Source organism: Coptis chinensis, chromosome 1, assembly GCF_015680905.1.
Source record: "Coptis chinensis isolate HL-2020 chromosome 1, ASM1568090v1, whole genome shotgun sequence".
Classification (NCBI taxonomy): Eukaryota; Viridiplantae; Streptophyta; class Magnoliopsida; order Ranunculales; family Ranunculaceae; genus Coptis; species Coptis chinensis.
In genome coordinates this window covers 24,041,411-24,066,711 of record NC_141456.1, presented here as the reverse complement: position 1 = coordinate 24,066,711, position 25,301 = coordinate 24,041,411, and the positions used below count along the sequence as shown (strand labels likewise).

Here is a 25,301-nt window from a genome sequence, read left to right as displayed (position 1 = left end):
ATTGTACTTTCAGTATCAACAGTTAATCCAAGGGTGTGTGTTTCGCAACTCCCATTTTTCAGGTGTGTTCCTAGCTTCCAATTTTCGTCCTTGGTGATTATCCCTAGAGTTTAATGCATTATTTGTGTGAACCAGATTGGGTGTGCATTCTTTGTTTCTGCATACTAATGGATTAATTGTCATACTATTGTTGCTTATGTTCTTCATTTTATAGTTGATATCGTTAATTCTGTTACATATTGCTCTGTTGTTTCCATTACATGTTTGACTCTATACTGTCATGAGATTCTCACTTGATTCTTTCCAATGCATTTTGATGGTATAATAATAATAGCACGCACTCTGTTCCTAATTTTCCGTTGCGTGGAATTAAGTGTGTACTACACTTTTATTGTTTTCCACTGTCCAGTTTGTTATCACACTACCAAAAAAGTGACTTTTAGCCGCGAATGTTTTTGCCCAGGCCAGGGTTTGGTGGCTAGATATCACTTTTTGCCACGAAATGCAGAAGTTGTGGCAAGAAATAACATTTTGCCTCAGTATTTTCCTTTTGTGGCAAAAGGTACATGTTTTGCATCGATTTCATTCTGGCCGTGACTTTAAGTTCTGCTCTTACAACAAGTAAGTTAAGGCGGCTTTAAGTGTGTTTTGCAACAAACGAAGGCAAGAAGTTCTTAGTTTGCCTAATTATAAATTTTCATATTTATTTTCAAAGAGGACAGAGAATTACACATCACTTCCCCGTGTATTTTCATTCTTTCCCACAATTTTATTTAGTGAAAATTGAATGTCAAATCTTCTCAAAAAAAAGGAAAGAAAAAACTGAAAAACCCATTTCACTGCTTCTACAGTTCCGCCTCCTTCTCTCACTGCATCCGCCTCCTGCTCGACTACTTCTCAAGTGTTTCTTCACTGCTATTGCCGGTAATCACCTTCTTGTCAAAGGTCTTTAATTAACATCTCTACTTTTTACGCTTTATAATTAAAAAGTATAATTTTTTGAGTGTTTAATTCTGGTTTGTACGTTGATTCAGTATTTATGAGTTTCTAATATAATCTATATAAAGATTTGAAATTTAAATTTAAATCCTTAGCTTTCTTCTTGTTTAGAGGTACAGTTTACTATTTCTGTTTAAGCGAGTGATCCATTATATAACATTATCATGATGCAGATCCATCACCTGGCTGTAAATGCTCTTTTGAAGAGCAAGCAAGTGAATGAAATGGAAGGAGGAGCTCTTTTTGGATTTGACCAGGACATCAATGCAGGGCCACATGAACAGACCGGCTTTGATGAGACTCGTTCATGTGCATTTGCTTTCTGTGTTATGAAACAATTGATTCAAAGATGTCTTCAAGATGCAATTAAATTTGGAAATGTATTTGATGATGCATTATTGCAACATCTTTACCGATGGCTTTGCAGGTTAGTCTGTCAACTTCTTTTGCATGCCTATCTACTTAGCTCATATATTTACTCTATAGTTATATGTTGCAGCTCACAGTCCAAACTTCATGATCCATCTCTTCATCGAAAGTCTTCGCACAAGGTAATCAAGCTACTTTTGAGTGAAATTTTAGAATTGTCTAGTATTGTTCTGAAAATGAATAATTACTGCATTAGTTTTTTGTTACCGCTCGGAGAGTCACTGGTGTGGTTATCTTATATTCTAGATCTAGCTGCTTGTATTAATGTATTGTTTCTAGAAATGTAGCTTTCAAAATACCACTTAAGTCTTCTCTCAAGATGACCATGGTTGGGGAAGGAAAGAAGTTGCTCGTTTTGGACATTGATTATATTTTGTTTGATCATCGGTCCACAGCTGAGAACCCACTTGAGCTTATGCGACCCTGTAAGTACTATGTTGTCTACTGAGGTTAAAGTAGTCTAATTATTTTCAAGTATTTCTTTTCCTGTTTGGTTCACGACATCAATCTGCATCTGTGCAGATCTTCACGAGTTCCTCTCCGCAGCTTATTCGGAGTATGATATCATTTTATGGTCTGCAACTAGGTCAGTATTGTATACACTCTTGCGGGTTTTTTCTGATGTAGTTGGCTATTCTTAGGATGGTCAGTTTCAGAATGTTTTTGGCTGTTGTCCAATACTGGTTTAGGGGGATTGTCAGGGCATCACCAAAGCTACATTTCTAGAATTTGAAATATTGTTTAACCCTATTAATGTTTTTCTTTCTAGATTTTTTTTGGTATTGTATATTGATATATTATGAAATGTGTATGCGATCAAGGTTGCTTGGGGAGCTTACGTGTTCTCATTATTTTTTTATGCAGACCTTCCCATATGAACATAATGAAGTAAACATTGATCTTTCATAGTTGAATTTAAAGCACTCATTGATCATTGACCCAACACAATTGAGGTTTATTCATACTTTGAGCTTAAAGTGAGGAGAAAATAATAATTTTGGATGTGGTTCTAAGACTTGCTATAAAATTGGGGAAACTAGTGCATATGTAACAGAATACACGTTGTGGGTGCTTCTAAAATTTTTTGTTCATCTTTTGATTTGTTTAATATGATCCTTATAACATGGAGTTGTTTTTCATTATATGTTGAGTGGATAATTTGCTTGTGAAACTCAAGTAATGTACCGTGAGCTTGGGAGAAAACAAAAACTAAAATTGAAAAAGGAAGCTAGAGAGATAAGTTCTTCATATTGTGTCATTTTATTAAATTTTAAGTATTTTGTTGCATTGGCAGTCTACCTAGAAATAATGTCACTTGTCCACTGCACAATTATTTTTCCTTGTTTATTATCACTTGCGAGACCTTGATTACTCTTTTTTTTTTGTCTATTCGAGTTTTTGGCTTATGTATCTTACATTTTCTTTATTCTCAAATGTGCTTTGACGTAATGGTTTGGCTTATATAATTAGACCAATTGATGATTGATGAGTAGTATCCGCTACACACATGCCATTCTTTGTTTGCTTGGTGTATATGGGTATTTGTGTACAAGTTTGATATGGGTCTGTAGTATCCTGAAATGCAGCAGCCTTGCTGAACTTATCATCTATTACTAGCTACACCTCACTTGTCTTTGTTCAAGCCACGGTATGCAAAGTTACCACCCCTTTTTCGTTTTATTTTATACTTTCTAAACCTAGGGTTAGGGTTTTGGTATATGTGAAATGAGGTTTCTTTGTTTTACTTTATGTAGGCCATTCCATAACCTGCTTTTACTCTAAAACTTAATGTGTTATTTTTACTTGTTGCAGTATAAAGAAGACGAGAGCATCACTTATTTGGGATATGATTATTGGTTGACTGGAAAGACCAAGCCATATGATGAAGTGGTCGGGTGTATGACAAATTGACAACATGAAAAGAACTGAAGCTTGTTTTATAGTATATATAATTTTTTTCCCTTTTGTTCTTCCTTGTACCAAGTTATTTATTGATTCAATGACGACATTTTGTAGCAAAGAAATATTTGATTTAATAGAAAATGTGAGATTTTTTATGTTAGAATTCTTCTCTGAAGTAGTTTATAATTTTATATATGAATACTCTAGGGAAAAAAATAAAAAATAAAAATACAAACAAACAAACAATTTGCCACGACCGTGGCAATAAATACTTTTAGCAACCACCGTGCCCGTGACAAAAAAAAATTCATTTATTTTGACAATTAAACTAATTCAAATAAAAAACAATTATTTTGCTACGACATGACCGTGGCTAAATGTTCATTCTCTTGCAGCGGTGACAAAAGTTGTGGCAACAAACTTCTTTTCACACCATTTTTTGCCTCGAACGAGGCAAAAAGTTTTTTCGTGGCAAAACACATGTTGCTTCGAATTTTAGACTTTTCACCACCACAACTGGCCGCGGCAAAAAATCATATTTTTAGTAGTGTCAAGTAGAGTTTGGGGGTTTAAGGTCGACTAGAAAGAAGTTGATTGACAGATAAAAAAATTTAAAACCTCTTTTCATTAGTATTTCTTACTTCATATTACTCTTGGATTTCTTTCTAAACATTTTATTAATTCCTTTTAGTATTGTTAGAGTTAATTTCAAACACAGGCTAGTTGAAGGAATGCTTCATTACAGTTTCACTTGAAAGGGGATTATGGACCAATGTAAGGTACGCTTAGGTATTCAAATATCTAGATGCATCATACATGGGAAACACCACAGTTTTGTCCGAATATACAACTTTGATCTATTACTTAGTAAGGAAGTGCACTGTTTAGGTTGTTGCCTTTGACTTGACTTGACTTGGTATGTTCATATGAATTTTCTGACTTCCAATTATATATTGTTTTATTCTACTGTTGGCTTTGCGTATCCTAAAAAAAAAAAATTGTTTCTGTATTTTTATTTATATCTGTCTCTGGATTTCTAATTGATTGTGTGAACCAGTTTCTCCTAGGCACCAAAAGAGAGTGATCTTTCTGTGTACTCTGCTTTCGTGCTTTCCGTAAACATATATTTTTTCATGAGTATTCAACAAACTTAACAATGTGTAATTAAATATGGAGTTTATAATATTACTACAAAGTACCTATTTGATTTGTCGCTTAAAGTCACTACTACTTAATTTGCCATTGATATGGATTTTTTTCTCCATTTGCTTAGATGCTAAAACAATAGAAAACATTTCCACTAACTGATTGAATAACAGTTTTTATTTTTTTTTTATTTTTTTTTTTTAGTCTTTCCTACTATAATCATTGTCTTAGGTATACATTTTGAGGATGGTACTATGAATTTTGTATTATATTATTGACTATACTATGTATTTTTTATTCATATATCTTCCAATCTATTTTCATGAACCGTGGAAAGTGTAAATAACGTTGTCATTAATCTTGGTTTCATTATATTTCCTTCATTATGATGGAAATTGAGTAGATCTTGAATGTAATGTGTTATTAATTGATAATGAGCTTATTTGTGAACCTTTATCGGTTTTCTTTTGTTGAAGACATCCTCTGCTAGTAACTGGTTCATGGGTTGAGATGGGTTGAACAAATCCTTACTACTCAATCAATTACGGGAAGAATTAAGTTGAAGAAATGATGCTTCTAAACCTATAATAAGAAGAAGTGGATTGATCGATACTTCAACGGTTTTATACCCATTTGAAAACCAACAAGCAAACTATTAAGGTTGAATATTCATTCTCATCACGTATTTTATTCTCTTCCTATCATATGGTTTGTTTGCCAACTGATTATACTTATTGTGTTGACTGTGACATGAACTTTTTAATTTTTAACAACTATGCCTATCTGGCACTACAACCTATTTGATACAAGAGAATGCCAAGTAAATACCTTTTTGAGTTTCACACACACCACTTTAGTAGAATCTCCACTTGGGTTTCTTTGAGGACCCAAGAATATACTTGAAATTTGAATCGGATAAAGTGTGTTGTTAGTAGGTGGCCTTTTGTATGCAATTCACATATTAGTTGATTAGTAGAATTGTTGGGCACGGGAAAGTTAGTGGCAATGATTTCCACATAAAAGATTACACTAAGATTTTATGGTTCATTATGCCAATGGTTTAGAATAACCTTCACTATTTCTCTTACCCATAGTTGAAGATTATCAACAACTGACATCATGTAATATTCAACCACAATTAGAAGTATAACATCATTTTGACAGCCACTAGAGGCCCAAATAGAGAGGATCAGAGTAACTTATTGGTCTGCTAGAAATTTAAATTTAATTACTCAAACCAGGCACATAGTTTAGATTACCTATACCAACATAATTAATAAATTATACAAGTGAATATGTTGGTATTTCTTTTCCTCTAATTTCAATGAATACCCATCTTTTAGATATATGAAATGTTGTAGAATGAATCATGTAGCATCTGTTAGTACTGCATACATTTACTGTATACATCTACAAATGAGTGGTGGCCTATTACGTTTCTTCGATGAAAAATATCAACATAGATCGATTGTCTATAAGAAGTGTGGTGATGCTATTTGTCATACGCTTTTACTTTTGAATAACTACAATTTGGTTATTTTGTTTTGTTCAAACTTTTCTGCTTTCTTGCAGGTCTATCTAAATAGATTAACATGATCGTACGAAGAAGGCAATGGTTAACCTTAAAGGTGGTAAACTGACACAGAAAAATTGATAGCTTCATGTACCCTATCGATACACGCACCAAACCTGCTCATATTTTAGGGCCACATGAAAAGAAAATTGTCATCTTTGAAATTTCTTATCTTTGATCCCACAACATGGTTCTATCATTTTTATAGCATATTAGTGGATATTGAATACACTGATCCTTCGTTTTATAGATTTATTTTACTACATGCTCGTAGCCAAAAGTTTTCATTTTGTGTTCATAAAGCAACTTTGCTAGAAAGCCTGATTGGCTTCTTCATTTTAAGGCTAATCAAGAAAATCATTAAGTTTCTTTGTAAGGACTTGAGTCAGAATTTTCTTGGGCATATTTGATTTCAATGTAATTGCGAGTCTTTGTTAGTACTTTTTTTTAAGCTAATTGATTATGCTCAAAACTTTCATAAGCATTATTTAACTTAATGTAAATGGCCAGATGAGTTAGGAAATAACATCTTCCAATGTTATTTCACAATAGTTTGGTGCGAGTGTTTTGACAATGGCTAACCTTCCATGCCATGCCATTCTCTGGTCCTTCTCAAATAAAAATTCACCATCTTTGTAACATGTGCAATGCAATGCCCGTTTACTAATGTAATTAATTTCTAATCCAATTCACATGTGGTCCTAACCCTTGATTTATCCACCTTTAGATTAAATCCCAGTCGTGGGTCATAAAACAGTCGTCTTGTTAGTTATATAGGTAAAATGGGCCTTGTTTGCATAGCACACTAAAGCAAAAAACGGGTCTGGTTCGTGTCAGATATGGTTGTATCCGAATTTTTCATCATATTCAAATCCAAATTTCTTAAAATATTTCTATTCGAATTCAAATCTGAACTCGAACCGAATCTAAATTCAAATGGAAATCCGATTGGATAACACTAAAATTTTATATTTAATTGAAAATAATATGATATTTTATTATTTTTTCATATCCGAACCCAACCCAAATTGGATTCGGGTTAACCCAACCCGATTCCCTGCCGTACACATCACAAATAGGCCTTGTTTGTTTGTAGAAATGTTTGTATATCTAGTTTATATACACCTGAGTTGTACTGGATCAAACCTTTTGTTGTCAACAACCCATCGTTTTCAACTTTAGTAGATTTAGTTTGTATAAAGAACATTCTCTCTCTATGATTAATAATTTCTCTTGCATTTAATTTTCCTTATTTGTGCTAGAGGAAAGAGAAGAATCGATATGTGGTGATTATAAGAGTTAATAATGTCGACTTCAATGTCGACTTCGATTTTCAATTCAAAGTTAGAAGCGACTATTGGCGAGGGCAAGAGGGGATAAATTGCTAAAGCGGCGCTTTTTCGATACCAATTTCTTGGAAATCGTCCGATTAATCGGAATGAACAGCCCGTTTTTTCGACCCCGCTCAAATCTCTATATTTTTATTAAATCGGATCGGCTACTCGCCTATTAATCCGCGCTTAAACTGCCCAGCTAGTTTCTTAGAAAAAAATTCCCAGCTACAAAATCGGCATTGTTATGGGAAATTAGTAACATATTGCATTACGACCTTTGCAGCACGTAGGGGCCCAAGTCATGAATTGAAGTCAACATAGTTCTGTATCAAGTCTTAACCAACCCAGCCATAATCCATATATATGCCTTCCTACCTGCTCAATCAATGCTTTACATTATATTGCTGTCGACTTGCTCCAATTCCCTTCTTGTGTGAAGGTGAAGCTTTTTGAGTTACTCCAGTCCCTTCTTGTGTGAGTTCTCATGGATATTTACCTGGGTAGTCCTGGAGGAGGTGAAAAAGTAAATTGCATGTGCTTCATTTATCTCTCTCACACACAAACAGGAAATCTCTGCGACAAATGAAAATCCTCCCATGCAATCAAACGCATGCCATAGGAGCTGTGTTGATTAAGATTGGTGAGTGTTTAATTGCAAAAACAGTTCAATTTCACCAGCTGACATTTTGATTGATTTTAGAATCCAAAGAATGACATACTCACACCTGCTATAAGATTTTTAATTACACATAAACAGAAAAATTAGTTAGCTTCCACGCTTGTACACAAAATGATAATAATAACATAACACTATAATTTAACTAAAACCAAGTCAATCTCAATGACGTATACTACAACAACAAAAGGTTGGCGGAGTAATCCACCATATATCCACTTGCCGGACCTTAGTCTTTCTAACATAACATCACTTAGACACTCAAATTCCTAAATCATCCATTCTCTTATCATTGGATCAAGTACATATTGGCATATTGCAGACTTTTATAAGGACAATTTTGGTCATTGACAATTGCATCCTTAACAAGAATGGAAAATATCAATATTCACAACTGCTCTACATTGAAAATGTCAGCAAGCCAAACACAAAAACACTGAGACATGAAAATAACTTTTTTATAATCCAAAGCAGGATACAAACAACAGACTGTTTCAAAGTCTCTTCTAAACTTTTTCTCAATCCTTCATGGTTACCATCATGGTTACCATGTTTCAGATATGGTTTCTTCTTTCTGTTTTCTTCTTCTATGTTCTCCCTTTCATTTCTTCTCAATCGAATTATCCTCAAAACATTGAAACTTTCTTCCCTCTTGATTCTACCACACCACCAGGCAATTCTCCATTCTCTCCTCCCATTGATCAATCAAGGCAACCAACAATATCTCAAGGTACACCATTAGCACCCTCATTGTCGAGAAAATCTTCAGATAGTAGTAGTGTTGTTAAGGCTGTTGCAGCTACTGCTGCTTGCACCCTTGTCATTGCTGGTGTGTTTTTCTTTTTCTTCCAGAGGTTTGCCATGGCTCGTCGTCGCCAAAACAATGAGAGAATTGAAATAGTACCTCATCGAGAGTTTAAGGAAGAGTTTAGGAGTTTCGATGGAACTTTAAAGGGATTGATTGTCGATGAAAAAGGTCTAGACATACTTTATTGGAGAAAGCTTGAAGATGGACAGTTTAAAACTAGTTTTCGCAAGGAAGTCTTATCTAGGCCTATTGGTGAATATGAGAGGAAAAGCAGTAAAAAAGAGCGGAGCATGAAATCTATACCGATACAAGAAGTACCATTGCTTCGGGGAAAGTCTTCGAATTCTTCTGCTCAGATTAGGCATGAAGTGGAAGAATTGAATCAAATTTCAGGTCTCCCTTGGACAAGTAGGACTGTTCATGAAGTAGCAGCACTTAAATCAACACCACCAGTTCTTCCTCCACAAGCTCCAGTATCAGCACCACCTCCACCTCCACCTCCACCTCCACCTGCACCACCTCAACCCCCACGTCCACTGCCTCCACCGCCAATTCTATTTAAGAAAAATCCAGTACCACCTCCACCACCACCTATACCATCAAAGAAAAGTCCTGCTCCACCACCTCAACCACCTAATATAAGTCTCTTATCTTCATCGTCAAAACCACCAGCTGCACGGAAATCTAAATCAAGCGGAAGTAAGGGTGGTGAGTCTTCATCAAATGACAACTTGACTGTCATGGCAGCTAAAACCAAGTTGAAGCCATTGCACTGGGACAAGGTGACAGCTAAGGCTGATCATTCAATGGTGTGGGACAAGATCAGTGACGGCTCTTTTCGGTAATTCAATACTATAAATGCTTACCTTCTCAATAAAAGTATATAACAATCACATATATTTGCTAATAGTAGATATTTTTTACTCTTAGATTCGACGACGATCTCATGGAAGCACTCTTTGGTTACGTCGCCACCAATCGTAAATCTCCTGAGAAAACCACCAATAACACACCAAACTCAGGAGGCTCAAATCCTGGTTCACCTGCTCAAAGATTCATACTTGATCCCAGGAAGTCCCAAAACACAGCAATTGTGCTTCGGTCACTAGCTATTTCTCGCCAGGAGATTCTTGATGCCCTCCTTGAAGGACAAGGTCTTAGTACTGATACCCTTGAAAAGCTTGCTAGAATTGCCCCAACTAAGGAGGAAGAAGCCCAAATCCTAGAATTCGATGGCAACCCGACAAAACTAGCTGATGCTGAATCTTTCCTCTTCCACATTCTTAAAATTGTTCCTTCTACATTTGCTCGTATTGATGCCATGCTTTTTCGATCAAATTATGACTCTGAGATCCTCCACGTAAAGGAGTCACTACAAACACTTGAGTCAGGGTGCAAAGAGCTCCGCACTCGAGGACTGTTCCTAAAACTTTTAGAAGCTATACTCAAGGCTGGCAATCGGATGAACGCAGGAACAGCCAGAGGAAATGCAAATGCATTTAATCTTAGTGCACTAAGAAAACTCTCCGATGTTAAAAGCACTGATGGCAAGACTACGTTACTACACTTTGTTGTGGAAGAAGTAGTTCGATCAGAAGGAAAACGTTGTGTGATCAATAGAAACTATAGTCTTAACCGCAGCAAGAAAAGTGGTATGAGTTCCGATAGTAACACAAAGACAAAAGAAGAGAAGGAGAAAGAGTATATGATGCTCGGGTTACCTGTGGTTGGAGGCCTCAGTGTCGATTTTTCTAATGTAAAGAAAGCAGCAACAATAGACTATGATTCCTTTGTGAGTATGTGCTCTGCTCTTACGGCCCGAGTAAATGAAATCCGACAGCTCTTGGCTCGCATGAATGACGGTAAAGGTGTTGGGTTTGTAAGAGAGATGAAAAATTTCTTAGAATCTGCTGAAGAGGAACTTAAAGTAGTGAAAGAGGAACAGACAAGGGTGATGGATCTTGTAAAGAGAACAACAGAGTATTATCAAGCAGGAGTGTCTAAAGATAAAACTGCACACCCCTTTCAATTGTTTGTCAGAATCAAAGATTTCCTAGGCATGGTTGATCAAGCCTGCATTGACATTACACGAAATCAGCAGAAGAAGAGAGCAACAATGATCAAAGTAGGATCTTCATCTCCGCCGCAATCTGCTGCCTTGAGGGATCGAGCGAGTTTCCCAAACTTGCCGGCGCATTTCATGTCAGATAAGTCTTCTAGTGATTCAGACGAAGATTTCTGAAGATTCAATATTACAGGAAATTTGTTCAGTGTACATAGATGAGAGATGAGGTGTTGTACGTTCGGATAATTGGATTGTTAATGTCATTATTTCCATTCTTTTTCAATTGTAAAATCAGATATTGCCAATAAACTGAACGTTCAGTTTGATTAAAATGCAGTTCATTCTACAGTTCAGCAATTTAGAAATAAGAAAAGAGTCGAGAGGACCAATTTCCGAGAAAAACAAAAGACACATACTCTATGGTGATATATGATTGTTCATACTCTAAATATATAATCATATATTTATGTTGAGATATGAATAGTGATTGTGCATAGCTTATGTAGAAATATGAACAATGATTGTTTATAGTTCATATTGAAGTATGAACTCCGAATAGATATGAACGAACATTAATTGTTCATAGCTCATGTTTGTGGTATGAACAGTATTGATGTATGAACAGTAATTGTTTATACTGTTGGTTTTATCCCTCACATAAGGAGAAAAGGATTTCATTCTGCGTGGAAATGTCAAAGCGCGACCCGCGCCCAGATTGGTCTTGACCAAGGCGCGACCCACGCCCATGCCGTAGAAGACTTCCAGTACTTTCAACTCGACTTGTGCTTGCCCGCCCAAGTTTATTTTCAGAAGAAAATTTGGACCACGAGTTTCCAATAAGAGTTAGAGTTTTTGGCAAAACCTAATACCCAGAAAACACACGAGAGGCAGCACAAAAGTCAGAGAAAACTCAATCTTGAAAGCTATCAAGATTGAAAGATAACATTTACAGAGATACAACCATGTAAAGAGATAAGAGTGATCTAGTAAGATGAGAGACTAAAAGGAGAGATTGTAATCTTTTTTCCCACTTTATATAAAGACGAGCTCTTGTGGAAGTAGGCATCATTGGCCGAACCACGGTATATCTTTGTGTTGTGGTATGCGTTTAATTCTGTTTTACATTATTATCTGTTGTTAATAGTTGTTTAGCGAGTTGAGCATGTTAGTATAGGTTGTAGTTGATATTTAGAATTTGTCTGGAGTTGAATTGAGTTCAAATACAAGTTATCTGTGTAGTGGGGGAATCGATTGGTATTGGTATAAATCCCAACAAGTGGTATCAGAGCCAGGTTAAATTAGCCTAGGTTGTTATCCAAATCTTGGTCGGAAGGTGTTTGACAAAATTCCTGAGAGAAGATTTGAGTTTAAATAACTTGTAGAGATGGACAAATCCGTGAACACTCACATGACGAGTCTGAATAGGAAGAACTACACCATCTGGAAAGCCAAGATGGAAGACTTGCTATACTGCAAGGATTTGACACTACCCATTGAGAATGGGGGAGTAAAACCGAAAAAAAAGGCAATGAAATTTGAGTGGAAAAAGCTTGATAGAAAAGCGATTGGATACATTTGACAGTGGATTGACGACAGTGTCTTTCACCATGTGTCCCAAGAGACTACAACCTTCAGCTTGTGGAAGAAACTTGAAGACCTTTATGAGAGAAAGTCAGGCGGAAACAAAGTGCTGGTTGTTAAGAAGTTTGCTGACACGAAGTACTAAGAAGGTTCTTCAATGTCTGAGCATCTTAACGAATTACAGAATACCATCAATTAGATGCATTTGATGAAGATTGATTTGGGAGACGAAGTTGATGCTTTGTTTCTATTAGGCTCTCTACCCGAAAGTTGGGAGATATTAGCAATCTCTCTACACGGAGCAGCCAAGGATGGAATTGTTACCATGGAGATGGCTACCACGTCTTTGTTGAATGAGGAGACTAGAAGGAGTTCAAAAGGCAGCTCCTCTCACTCAGAGATTCTTTTCACAGAGAAATGGGGGAGAGGTAAAAGTAGAAAACCATCTTGTTCTAGAGGTGATGATAGAAGTAAATCTAGGGGTGAAGTTAGAACTCCTAAGGCAGAGAGGCAATGTTACTATTGTGCCACCAAGGGCCACTTCAGATATGAGTCTGAAACGAAGAGGGATGAGAATAATAACCGTGGTACATGAAGACATGATGCGGATGAACGGAAACACAGAGATATACTACCGCACTAGTCGGCGACCTAGTGGGAATTGTGGTCGATTGTGGTGTAATCTTGCCTTAGTACCTCATGTCGTCGATACTGAGTGGGTGATAGATCTGAGGAGCATCCTATCACGTCACACGCGACAGAGATTCTTCACTTCACTACTTACCGTGGTGAATATGGTGAAGTGAGGATGGGTAACAGTGGCGTCTTGAAGATTATAGGCATTGGAGATGTTCATGTAGAAACCAATGTCGGCTACACCTTGATACTTAAGGATGTAAGAAATGTCCCTGACATACGGTTAAGCCTAATTTTGGCTGGGAAATTAGATGACGATGGCTTTGTAAACTCGTTTGGTAACAGGGCATGGAAACTGAGAAGAGGTTCCATTGTAGCAGTCAGAGGGAACAAAACTTGCTCTCTTTACAAAACACAGGCTAGTTTGTGTAAAGCAGAAGTGAATGCGGCAGAAGAAGAAGTTTCTTCCGAACTGTGGCACAAGAGACTGTGTCATATGGGCATAAAAGGGATGGAAGTTTTTGCTAAGCAAAAGGCCTTGCCAGACATCAAAGGTACACATTTAAATACATGTACTCACTATTTGGTAGGAAAGCAACACAGGGTGTCTTTCCAAAGATTCTCGTCTCACAGAAAGGACAATGTCCTTAAACTAGTGCACACAGACTTATGTGGTCCTATAAAATTGAAGTCCCATGGGGGAGCTTCATACTTTGTGACCTTCATTGATGATGCATCAAGAAAATATAGGCCTATAGTCTGAAGACCAAGGATGAAGTACTTGGCATGTTTGAGAAATTCCACAGCATGGTGGAAAGAGAGATTGAGAAGTTGTTGAAGTGTATTCGCTCAGATAATAGGGGTGAGTACATTGGGCTGTTTGAAGAGTATTGCCAAAGTCATGGGATTCGTCATGAGCAGACAGTTCCTAAGACACCGCAACAGAATGGAATAGCAGAGAGAATGAACCGTACCATTGTAGAGAGGATGAGATGCATGCTGTCTCACTTTAAGTTACCTAGAACCTACTAGGTAGAAACAATGCGTACAGCCGTGCATGTGATCAACCTATCGCTGTCAAAGCCTCTGAATAGTGACTATCCAAAGAGATTATGGTTAGGCAGAGATGTTAATTATGGATACTTGATGGTATTTGGGTGTAGGGCATTTGTGCATATTTCGAAGGATGAGAGATCCAAGCTTGATGACAAAGCCAAGCAGTGCATTTTTCTGGGTTATGGAGATGAAAAGCTTGGTTACAAACTCTATGATCCGATTAACAAGAAGGTAATCCGAAGTCGAGATGTTGTGTTCCTGGAAGACCAAACCATAGCAGACTTTGAGGAGGGTGAGAAGCTACAGACTTTCATCAATGATCTTGTTGATTCAGAACCAGAAGTTTCTACTGTGGAACGTGCAGAAGGCATTAAGAATACAGAAAACCATGAGCCTGAAGCTCATGATGAGAATCATATTGCTCATGATGGGATAGAACCTATTGGTATAGAAGATGTAGATGAGATGCATGAACCACCACCAGAGCAAGCAGAAGTGCATCCTCCTGAGGCACCAACAGATGGGGCAAGGAGGTCATACAGAGAGAGACTAGCTAGCTTCAACCAAGTATCCACCACATACGTACGTGCTACTATCAGATGGTGGAGAACCTATGCACTATCAAGAGGCACTTGAGGGTACATACAAGGAGAAATGGTTGAAGGCCATGCATGACGAGATGGATTTTTTGCATAAGAATCACACTTATGAGTTAGTTGAGAAACCGCAAGGACAAAAAATTCTCAAGAATAAGTAGATATACAAATTCAAGCATGAGGAGAACAATCCTCACCCAAGGCACAAAGCTCGCCTTGTTGTGAAGGGATTCGGTCAAAGGAAAGGGATTAACTTTGATAAGATTTTCTCTCCTGTAGTGAAGATGACTTCTATCCGGGTGGTATTGGGTATGACCGCAAGTATGAACCTAGAGGTTGAGCAGCTAGATGTTAAAACATCTTTTCTTCATGGAGACCTTAAAGAAGATGTCTACATGGACCAGCCAGAGGGGTTTGAGGTCAAAGGTAAGGAGCACCTAGTATACAAGCTGATAAAGAGCTTGTATGGGTTGAAGCAAGCACCGAGACAGTGATATATAAAGTTTGATTCCTTTATGGCGAAGCAAGGATACAAGAAGTCTGCTTCCGATCATTGTGTGTTTGTTCAGAGATTTCCAGATGGGGATTTCATAGTGCTATTGCTGTATGTGGATGATATGTTGATAGTTGTCCCAAACATTAACAAGATATCCAAGCTGAAGAAAGACTTGAGTAAGTCCTTTGAGATGAAGGATTTGGATCAAGCAAAGCAGATACTTGGGATGCGGATCACTCGTGACAGAAAGAGTGGAAAGTTGTGGCTTTCTCCAGAAAGGTACATTGAGAAGGTGTTGAAGAGATTCAATATGGATCAAGCGAAGCCAGTCAGTTGTCCGCTTGGTAGCCAATTCCGCATGACCAAAGAGATGTGTCCAAAGGATGAGCATGAGCAGAGTCAGATGGAAAAGATTCCTTATGCATCCGCAATGGGCAGCTTGATGTACGCAATGGTGTGTACAAGACCGGATATAACTTTCGTCGTGGGCGTTGTAAGTCGTTTTCTGTCAAATCCGGGAAAGGAGCATTGGGAAGGTGTTAAGTGGATATTGAGATATCTCAAAGGCACTTCCAAATCGTGTTTGTGCTTTGGTGGAAGTAAGCCCTTACTTGAAGGCTACACTGATGCAGACATGGCAGGTGATGTTGACTCGATGAAGTCCACCTCCGGTTATCTGGTTACTTTTGCAAGGGGAGCAGTTTCTTAGCAATCAAAATTGCAAAAGTGTGTTGCCCTCTCTACTACAGAAGCCGAGTATATTGCAGCCACTGAGTGCTGCAAAGAGTTGCTATGGATGAAGAGATTCTTCGATGAACTAGGGCTAAAGCAGAAACAATTTGTAGTTCTATGTGACAGTCAGAGCGCCATCCATTTGAGCAAGAATCTGAGTTTTCATTCTAGATCCAAGCATATACACGTACGTTATCATTGGATTAGAGAAGTATTCGAAGACAAGCATTTGTGTATCGAGAAGATCCATACCGATAAGAACGGGTCGGATATGATGACCAAAGTCTTACCGAAAGGTAAGTTTGATATTTGTTGTGCTATTGCCGGAATGGCAGCACACTCCTCCTGTTGATTTGGAAATTGCATGGAGGAAGCCCCCACCGCTCGAGGAGGGGAGATTGTTGGCTTTATCCCTCACATGAGGAGGAAAGGATTTCATTCTGCGTGGAAATGTCAGAGCGCGATCCGCACCCAGATTGGTCTTGACCAAGGCGCGACCCGCACCCATGCCGTAGAAGACTTCCAGTACTTTCAGCACGACCCGCGCTCGACTTGTGCTTGCTCGCCCAAGTTTATTTTCAGAAGAAAATTGGGACCACGAGTTTTCAATAAGAGCTAGAGTTTTTGGCAAAACCTAACACCCAAAAAACACACGAGAGGTAGCACAAAAGTCAGAGAAAACCCAATCTTGAAAGCTATCAAGATTGAGAGATAACCTTTACAGAGATACAACCATGTAAAGAGATAAGAGTGATCTAGTAAGGTGAGAGACTGAAAGGAGAGATTGTAATCTTTCTTTCCACTTTATATAAAGACGAGCTCTTGTGGAAGTAGGCACCATTGGCCGAACCACGGTATATCTTTGTGTTGTGGTATGCGTTTAATTCTGCTTTACATTATTATCTGTTGTTAATAGTTGTTTAGCAAGTTGGGCATGTTAGTATAGGTTGTAGTTAATATTTAGAATTTATCTGGAGTTGAATTGAGTTCAAATACAAGTTATCTATGTAGTGGGAGAATCGATTGGTATTGGTATAAACCACAACATATACATCAAATATATATGAACAATGATTGTTTATACTCCAATAGGTGTTCTTAATTATCATACATTATTTTGAGGTATGAACAGTGATTGTGTATAGCTCATGTTGAAGTATGAAGAACAATGATTATTCATATAAATATTGATTGTTTATAGCTCATGTTTGATATATGAACAGTGTTGATGTATGAACAATGATTATTCATACCCTAAATAGATAGATGTTCTTACTGATCATAAATTATGTTGAGGTATGAACAATCATTTTTCATACAATATACACTGAGTAGTTTCGGTTGGGCCAGGTCGTTTATTATTTTACGTCAAGAGTATCCTTAACCTTTCATCTACCTAAGCCATTTTTTATTTTGCGGTATACTTAACTTTTCATGTACCCGGTTCTTGTGAGTGATTAAAAAATAAATGGTCTTAAGAGTTACTTTTTCGCCATTTTGTCTTTGAGAGTCACTCCCTGGTTTAGAAACTCGGTGAGGAACATCCATTTTCAACTAGGATTATTAGTACTTTAATTTTTTTTTCGACATCACTGGCTTGCTTGCACCATGTTTAATATTCTACTAAGGCTGAGTCCAATGGCTCCCTATCCCTTTAAAAGTAGTGTTAAAGTCAATAAAGTAGAGCTAAAGTCAACAAAATAGAGCTAAATTCAACATATTTTACTCTATCATTATTTTTCTATGTATATATATTAAAGATTTTATTTTCTATCTCTATTTTACTCTCTATATATATATAGAGTAAAATAGAAGATAAAAAAAAATATGTTGACTTTAGCTCAACTTTATTGACTTAAAGCTCTACTTTTAAATTTCCTACTTTATTGACTTTTAAATTTACTTTATTGACTTTAACACTACTTTTAAAGGGATAGGGAGCCATTGGACTCAGCCTAAGGAGTACAAATGCAACCGTCTAGCCAACGTTCTAGAACAAGATGGATACCTAAGTAACCCCATCTACCTCTGAAATGTTCCCGACAGTCGCTATGCTGGATTTCGTCCTCGTAACTTTGAAACTTCGCTTTCACACATAAACGCGGAGAGAATATTCATCAGTATATTGGGATTCAAAATTCAAAAGGATATGCACCATCCTGTGCAGAAGTAGTGACTTTGAAAGCTAAGGTAGGAGGACACTAACTTTTGTATGTGAAGAAGAATAACACAAAGTCTTGAGTTCATTAGTTCTTCGGAAGAGTTTTGTTGTGCATTTGTTTTTTATCATTTTGTACTCTCCAAACTTTATGAAAGGATAATGACTAATTTTCTCTAAGTAACTAAGTTTAAGTTTCAGTATATCATTTCATGATAATTAGTATAAGATCTTAGATTGAGTAGCCCAGACATTGGAAAAAGTACTGGGTGTCTTAAACACAAATTTATATACCAGTGATTCAGTGAAAGAGGATTTAACTGCAAAACCGTAATTTCGATAGGTTTCTAGACCTTCACATCAGTGCCACAAACGAGATTAGTCATATTTCTACAGTTTTACGCATGGGCCATTGAACGCCAAGAATTGTCTATACTCCCTATCCAAGTGCATCGCTTGAACCATTACGGTTTTGTTCTGGTCCAAACCCAAACTGCACCACTACTGCAGGAGACCTGCTACACTTGCTTTCTTGTGCGTCGGGCAGTCTGCTGATAGTCTAATTTACCATGCAGTGGGTGATCAACCATCATGTTGGTAGGGCAAGCTTCCAAACACTTAAGATGATCTCCACGTACCAAAGCCCAAATCAACCAGTTCCACGTTCTAGAACCTGCCACCTGTTTTAGGGAGGATTTGGGTGAATTCAACGTGACTACATGAGCATGTACTGTGCAGGATTCATGTTTTAACCATTTCTTGTATTCATTAATGCATATGATCTTAGTTATCAGATACTAGGGTTGCCCGTGCCTACCGTCCGCGATGAACATCCACCCAATTAATTTTTACCCAGAGCCCCAGACCCAGCTGTTTTTGTTGACTTGTAAGTTTGATCTCTGTGTCATCCAGCAGTTTTTAGCTAATCATCACACTATTTGAGCTCACTTAAAAGCAATGCCCAAAATTTCGATATCGATTAATATATCGGTGTACCTAAAAACCGAGATATATCGGATATCTCGGTTTTTTTGGTGACCAATCCAAAGTTTCTAAAATATCGGATATCTCACCGATATATCTCGGATATCTCGCCGGAAATTTCAATATTAAATTATTAACAATTGGTCAAAAAGTCAACTGATATATATCGATTATCTCGGAAATATCGATTATATCGGCGATATAAACTTTCATATCGAAAATTTCGATATATATCAGAAGAAAAAAAAAATAAATAAAATAAAAAAAAATAAAATAAAATAAAAAAAAAAAAAATCGGTGAATATATATCGGAAATATCGATATCGGTGTACCCATTTACCGAGATATATCGGCGAGATATCGGATATCTCGGCGATATTTTGGGCCAGGCTTAAAAGTGCTACGGGTCACAACTAAATAATATGAGCCCTTGGATAGGGGCCCGTACCAGTATTATTAGATAGTTCAAGACCCATTCATGTGTCAAATAACGTGTATACCTAGCGTTTGACTTTCAGATTTTACATCGAGTAAGGATTAACAACTTGAGTTATTCCTTACGTATTTCTTTTTAGCTGAATTATATCATGAATCCAGCTAACAGCTTAAACAAATGTTGTACACTTGTTTACGACTGTTTTCATTAATAAACGTAATAAATTAAGGTTTATGAAGTGTGAGGTTTATATGTGCAATTGTGCAACTACCAGGAAAAACAATGACGATGCGATGGTAACGCTGTCATCTAAGATGATTCGCATTAATTTCAAGTAAACACAACTGCAACTACACTAGATTATAATGCAAAAGTACAAAAGATACATCAAAGAAATTGATCACAATGACATATCAAAGATTTCCTAGTGACATCGCGTACACATAGTTTTCCGAAAGGGACTAAAAGGAAACAGGCATTTCAGAATGTAAAGCATGAATTCCACATTTCCACCCCCTGTATTGAGACCCAGTAAGGCCCCACCGAAACAACTTATCAACCACGAGAGTCTTTGTGGTTTATATACAACAATTTATCACTCATCAATCAGTAGTGGGTGTAGGTTAAGCAATGATATGCTCTGGGTCCTAGCTAGCAACTAAGAGTACATATACACATACCGACATACCTCTCTCCATTTTTACATACAGATGGATGAACACAAACTAACAGATCTAAATTGCGAGCATGCACTCATCTCGTCTATCTTTATTTTTCTCCTGTGCTACTATAGCTAATGATCCTTCCATCTCCATGCAGCATGCAGATTTTTGGTCTGTAATCACCTGCCGGAATCTGGCTGATGATGAATCTCAGTACTTGCACCAACCTAAATAAATAAAACCATTTCAGCTACAGAATAATATCAAGTACATAATCACCTAGGGTCAATAACACTAAAAGGAAGTAGCTACATGTCTGCCATAAACAGAATCTGGTAAATGAAGAGATATCTAGTATATACCATTGTGCGTGTTAATTCTTTTCTTTAATTTTATTTCTCTCTTTTATCATGGCAGCAGTAGTGCCCTTGTAGATGTATCTTACAAAAAGTATTTCCACTCCATTTTTATTTATTTTTTTGTTTATTATTTTAATTTTTTCGCACTGATTGGAACTCCTGTTTTAATGAGATCAGCAACGTGGTAATGCTAGCGGAGTTTGAACTTGAGGAAATAATAGTGGTTTTGGTTTTTGAATTACAAGTTTACAACTGAGAACTACAGTCCGTTGCACCAAGGTTTAACCACAATTTCTTTATTGAAGATGGTTTCGAAGCAAGATAACTTGGACATTCCAACACGTAATTATATATTTCAAAATTCATGCTTCTAATATTTCTCGAAACTAATCAACACAGTCCAGGAATAACAAAGCAGCTTCCTAGAGTATGACTACAACTGGCACCAGTATTCCACACTAATTTGTGAAGACATTCCTTGTGAATGCCCTATTTTACATATAAACTTCCAAAGCAGGTCAGAAGACCCCCCCACCCTCCCCTCTGCCTTTACAATAGGCTTCCATATAATGTTAGTAAATAATAGCTGTATTCAATTCCAATTCCTTTCCGTACAGACTAAGACACTGTATACAAGGGCACATAATCTCACACAAAAACAAAATATCACCTCATTTGCATGATATTATCATGATAAGTATCAGTCTCTCTTTAGCACCATTTATTAATCGGATTTCCATTGGAGGAAGCAATCATTATTCAAGCTACTCTACTACTTAGCATTAACTTGCAAGAGAAAGACGGATAAGCAAATTAAGAACTACTGAACTACAATCAACAGACTTTAGGGATCATGATACCTTACTCCCACGGGGTTTCGGTACCCTTTGCCCTCTGTAAGAATCTGGCATTGGTGTGGCTTTGAAATTAAGGCTTTGGCTTAGTTTTTTAATATCCACGTCTTTCTTTTCCTGTGCCAAATAAAGGATAATGAGATTAATAAGAGCACTGACAATCTTGTTTTTCTATATAGATTATAAAATTTAGATGGAACTTTCGAATTCAGCACAAAATAGAATACTCTGGCACAATGGAGGAATACCTTAGATTTATTTTTTATTGATAAAGAATTTTATTAAAATCAATCAAGGAGGAATACCTTAGATTTTGACAGCAGACCTGGCCTCTCAAACGTTTTGGCAATGGACCTCTCCCCCAATTTCTTGGATAGCTTTGTAAAAAAAAGTATGTAGATAAAATAAATCAGTAAGGGGAAAAGAAATAACATTTTAACATCTTGTCAATCTGCAAGAATGATCATAAATACTACAAAGAGAATCAGGTTGATGCATACCTCTTTTCGTTTCTCTGCTCTCTCATCACCTTTCAAACCAAAAGAAGATGGAGAAGCCTTGGTACTTGTTAGAAACTCAACACTTCCTTTGACAGTCCTGATTTATAACAATCGATACATTTTAGGCATGTAAGGGACGTTATAAAATTCACAAGGAACATACACTTTATTTTCCTTAATGGTATTGATCGCAACTCACAAGTCATAACAAAAACACTCCTTAGAGCTGAATAACCGGATAGCTACATTCTAAAGTTGCTAGAAAATATTAAGCATTTAAATCTGTTTTCATCAAAATTTCAGCTAGTGGGGTACTTGGATTCTAAAAGGGGACTGAAAGTTGGTTTATGGGAAACATCTAACACAACAAATTACATCCAGTACTACGAATGAGTGGAACTCCATACAAGAAAACCAAATTAAAAAAACGCCATACCCGCTTGAAACAGACTTCAGCCTAGCACCTACTTGCCTTCTTTGAGAACTCGTGTTTAACACTGCCTTCACTCTGCAGATTGACAGAAAAAAAAGTAGATTTTAACACGGACTACTGTTCAAGTACATAAATCAATCATTACCAACTATTGTAAACCTGCACTAGTTCATTACGATACCAGTATCAGATAAAAAGATGCACATGGACTGGCAGCCAATAAGTATGTACTTGTAATCCACAGGGATTACCTTTCCTTATCCTTTTGTGGAGTCATTGCAGAAGAAGCAAGTCTTGTTGTTCGCTCTGCAGAGAGCTGTAAAAGGAACAACTGTTTATCACCCATTTTCTTATTGCCATGGATAAATCTAGCAAATATACAACTACACTGGATCAATATTTAGATGAAAATTAAAATTTGATTAAGACAAACCTGCGGAGAAGCAGAGGACTTTTCTTCAATAGAAGGTTTAGATAAGCTGAAATTGTTCTGAAATGCCCTGAAAGCTCGCTTTACAATATCCTTATCTCCCATTTTCTCCATAATAAAAGATCTTCTTGTTGAGGCAGGAAGAGCGAAATCAGATTTTGTGGGTTCCAAACAAAGCGACATATGCAGTGAGTTAGGCGAGGGTGCCTTCTTTTTAACAGCCGGCATAGTGTTCTTCTTTATTACAGATGGACTAATTTCCTTCCTGGTTGAAAGCTTGGATGCAGATATACTGGGGGACGCTGGTGCAGGCTTTGATGCTCTTGGGAGAGAAGTATGCGTTATTTTCTTTGTAGGACTCGCTGGTTTCTTCTTTGTGTTTTCCGCACTCTTGTCCTTAGAACATAGAATTTTCTGATAAGTTCATTTTCAAAGAAAATTTTAGTTAATTTCTCACTATGTATGTATTGACAGATAAGCTGGAAAACCTATTGTGAAGAAGAGTTTTGGCATTTCACCTTTTGGGCTTCCCTCTGTGGCTTCGATTTAGAATCCTCCGACTTATTCTCTTGGACATGGCCTGTCTCATTATCCAGCTGGTGCGACTGTTGTAATGGATCTAGTGATCCAATCACATGCTTCTGTGTTTCAGTATGGCTTGTCTCATTGTACAGATGTGGATGTTCTAATGAATGTTGTGATCCAATCAGCTGCTTCTCTTCTTGAGCATAGCTTGTCTCTATGTCCAACTGTTGTGACTGCTGTAATAGATCTAGTGATCCAATAACATGCTTCTGTTCAGTGTGGCTTGTCTCATTGCACAGCTGTGAATGTTCTAATGGATCTTGTGCTCTGATCAGGTGCTTTTCTTCTTGAGCACAGCTTGTCGATCTCTATGTCTAACTGCTGTGGCTGTTGTAATGGATCTAAAGATCTAATTAGATGGTTCTCTTGTACTAAAACATCCATATGTTCTGATTGTACTGGAAAACCTACATAACTGCAGTCTTCATTTGTTGAATTGAACTCTACTTCCAGTTGAGCCTGTGGTTCAACATACTGATTTTCATCTGAAACCAAGACTGCTCCCTCAAATTCACTTGACTTTGGACTATCTGGTAAGTCATCCCCTTCTTCTTCAACCCCCTCCACAGATGAGCCTTGACGATTGACACCGCTCCTATCCTGGTTTGGCTCCTCAGTTAAAGTGCAATAGGTCGTTGCCAACGAGTTTTTATCTGGCTCCATTGAGCAAGTAATTCCATTGACACCCAGTGTACCGAATTCAACTTTCGTGCCATAATCATTGTTAATGGAATTTTCCTTACATGGAGTATCCGATCTGAATAAATCTTCTCCCATCCTCTGCTCTTCTTCCATGATCTCCACCTTTCGAGCAGCAATCTTCTTGTAATGGGCTTCAAAGTAAGCTTTTTTCATAGCTACTGATCCAGGGGTTGAACACTTCTCAACTTCTTCCAAGTACTTGTTCTGCGAAAACGACGACCATCTTTCCCAAGATAATAAATCGTTCTCAAATCTTCCGAATGAAACTGACTGCTTGAATCTAGGATCAGAGGCAATTGGTTTTTCTATCTGTTTATATAATTTTCAGTGCAAAACCCATCAACAATTTTCAAAAACAATGAACATCATCTAAAAATTCAATTGAGAATCACAATATAAGAATTCAACAATCATGAATCAAAACTCATGCAGGTAGTATGAACTATGAAAAATGAAGAAAGTTCAGAAAATAATACTGAGATGAAATTAAACAAAAGGTATTGCAGATATCATACAAAGAAGATATGGGTTTACCTCAAATTCATTTCTGAGAGTCTCTGCCATCATTTCACCCATAACTCTTCCAGATCAAGCTTCAAGAGCTATTACTCTGATGCAGAAAAGAGAGTGAAGACTTTGTGCTCAACATGGGCTACCAGTCCACTTGCTAGTCCAAGTGAAGAAGATTAGAATGCAGACAAAACAAAGAGATATAACCAATTAAGAAGCAGATGAATAAGGAAGGAGAGCATGTGCTTTGGTCTGTATTAATATATATATATCCACTTTTTTTAACTGCTGTGAGATCCTTGTCTGCTACAAATAGATTCTCAGAAATCTCAAGAAAGTTATAGTTACCCCACTCATCATCATCAAAATAATTATATAAAAAAGATAAAAAGTTGTGAATCCAAGCCAACTTGAAGACATATCCAGAACTACAAACGACCCAGGGTGAGCCCCAACATTAATTACTTACTTTTTCTTCTAATCTTTTACTATTTGGTAAAATTCACGTAGCATTCAACAAAGAATATTAGTATCTTTGATTCTGATAACTTTTTAAAACAAACTAGTGTTGAAATTTAGACATACCCGCATCACATGATGAACAAAAAATAAACACAAAACTAATAAGTCACTTTCTAGTTTCTATTACAACTACAAAT

At 37.0% G+C, this 25,301-nt stretch overlaps 2 protein-coding genes and 1 long non-coding RNA gene across 3 annotated transcripts; 2 read left to right on the top strand and 1 right to left on the bottom strand.

Moving 5' to 3' along the window:
• Positions 1-802: 802 nt before the first annotated feature.
• On the top strand, positions 803-1,535 carry LOC147523057 (uncharacterized). Its single transcript, XR_015195884.1, has 3 exons — positions 803-924; positions 1,173-1,426; positions 1,499-1,535. It is a non-coding gene; the product is annotated as an uncharacterized LOC147523057 (long non-coding RNA).
• A 6,891-nt stretch (positions 1,536-8,426) lies between these two features.
• On the top strand, positions 8,427-11,264 carry LOC147523056 (formin-like protein 4). The gene is made up of 2 exons (XM_086596681.1): positions 8,427-9,708; positions 9,798-11,264. The coding sequence occupies exons 1-2, from the start codon at positions 8,588-8,590 to the stop codon at positions 11,107-11,109; spliced, it is 2,433 nt and encodes an 810-aa protein (XP_086452807.1). The 5' UTR covers positions 8,427-8,587; the 3' UTR covers positions 11,110-11,264.
• An 8,730-nt stretch (positions 11,265-19,994) lies between these two features.
• Positions 19,995-24,855, bottom strand: LOC147523055 (uncharacterized). The gene is given in 10 exon segments (XM_086596671.1): positions 19,995-20,496; positions 21,489-21,599; positions 21,788-21,859; positions 21,983-22,079; positions 22,419-22,490; positions 22,667-22,731; positions 22,849-23,259; positions 23,364-23,665; positions 23,667-24,441; positions 24,667-24,855. Coding segments are annotated over 10 exon segments (1,983 nt in total). The 5' UTR covers positions 24,697-24,855; the 3' UTR covers positions 19,995-20,448.
• Between the last annotated feature and the right edge of the window lie 446 nt (positions 24,856-25,301).

What these genes read in the sequence shown, in the direction of transcription:
- LOC147523056 (XM_086596681.1), top strand. Translation starts at nt 8,588, where the DNA reads ATGGTTACCATCATGGTTACCATGTTTCAGATATGGTTTCTTCTTTCT. An exon ending in ATCAGTGACGGCTCTTTTCG is followed by an intron (nt 9,709 to 9,797) that starts GTAATTCAATAC and finishes TTTTACTCTTAG; the next exon opens with ATTCGACGACGATCTCATGG.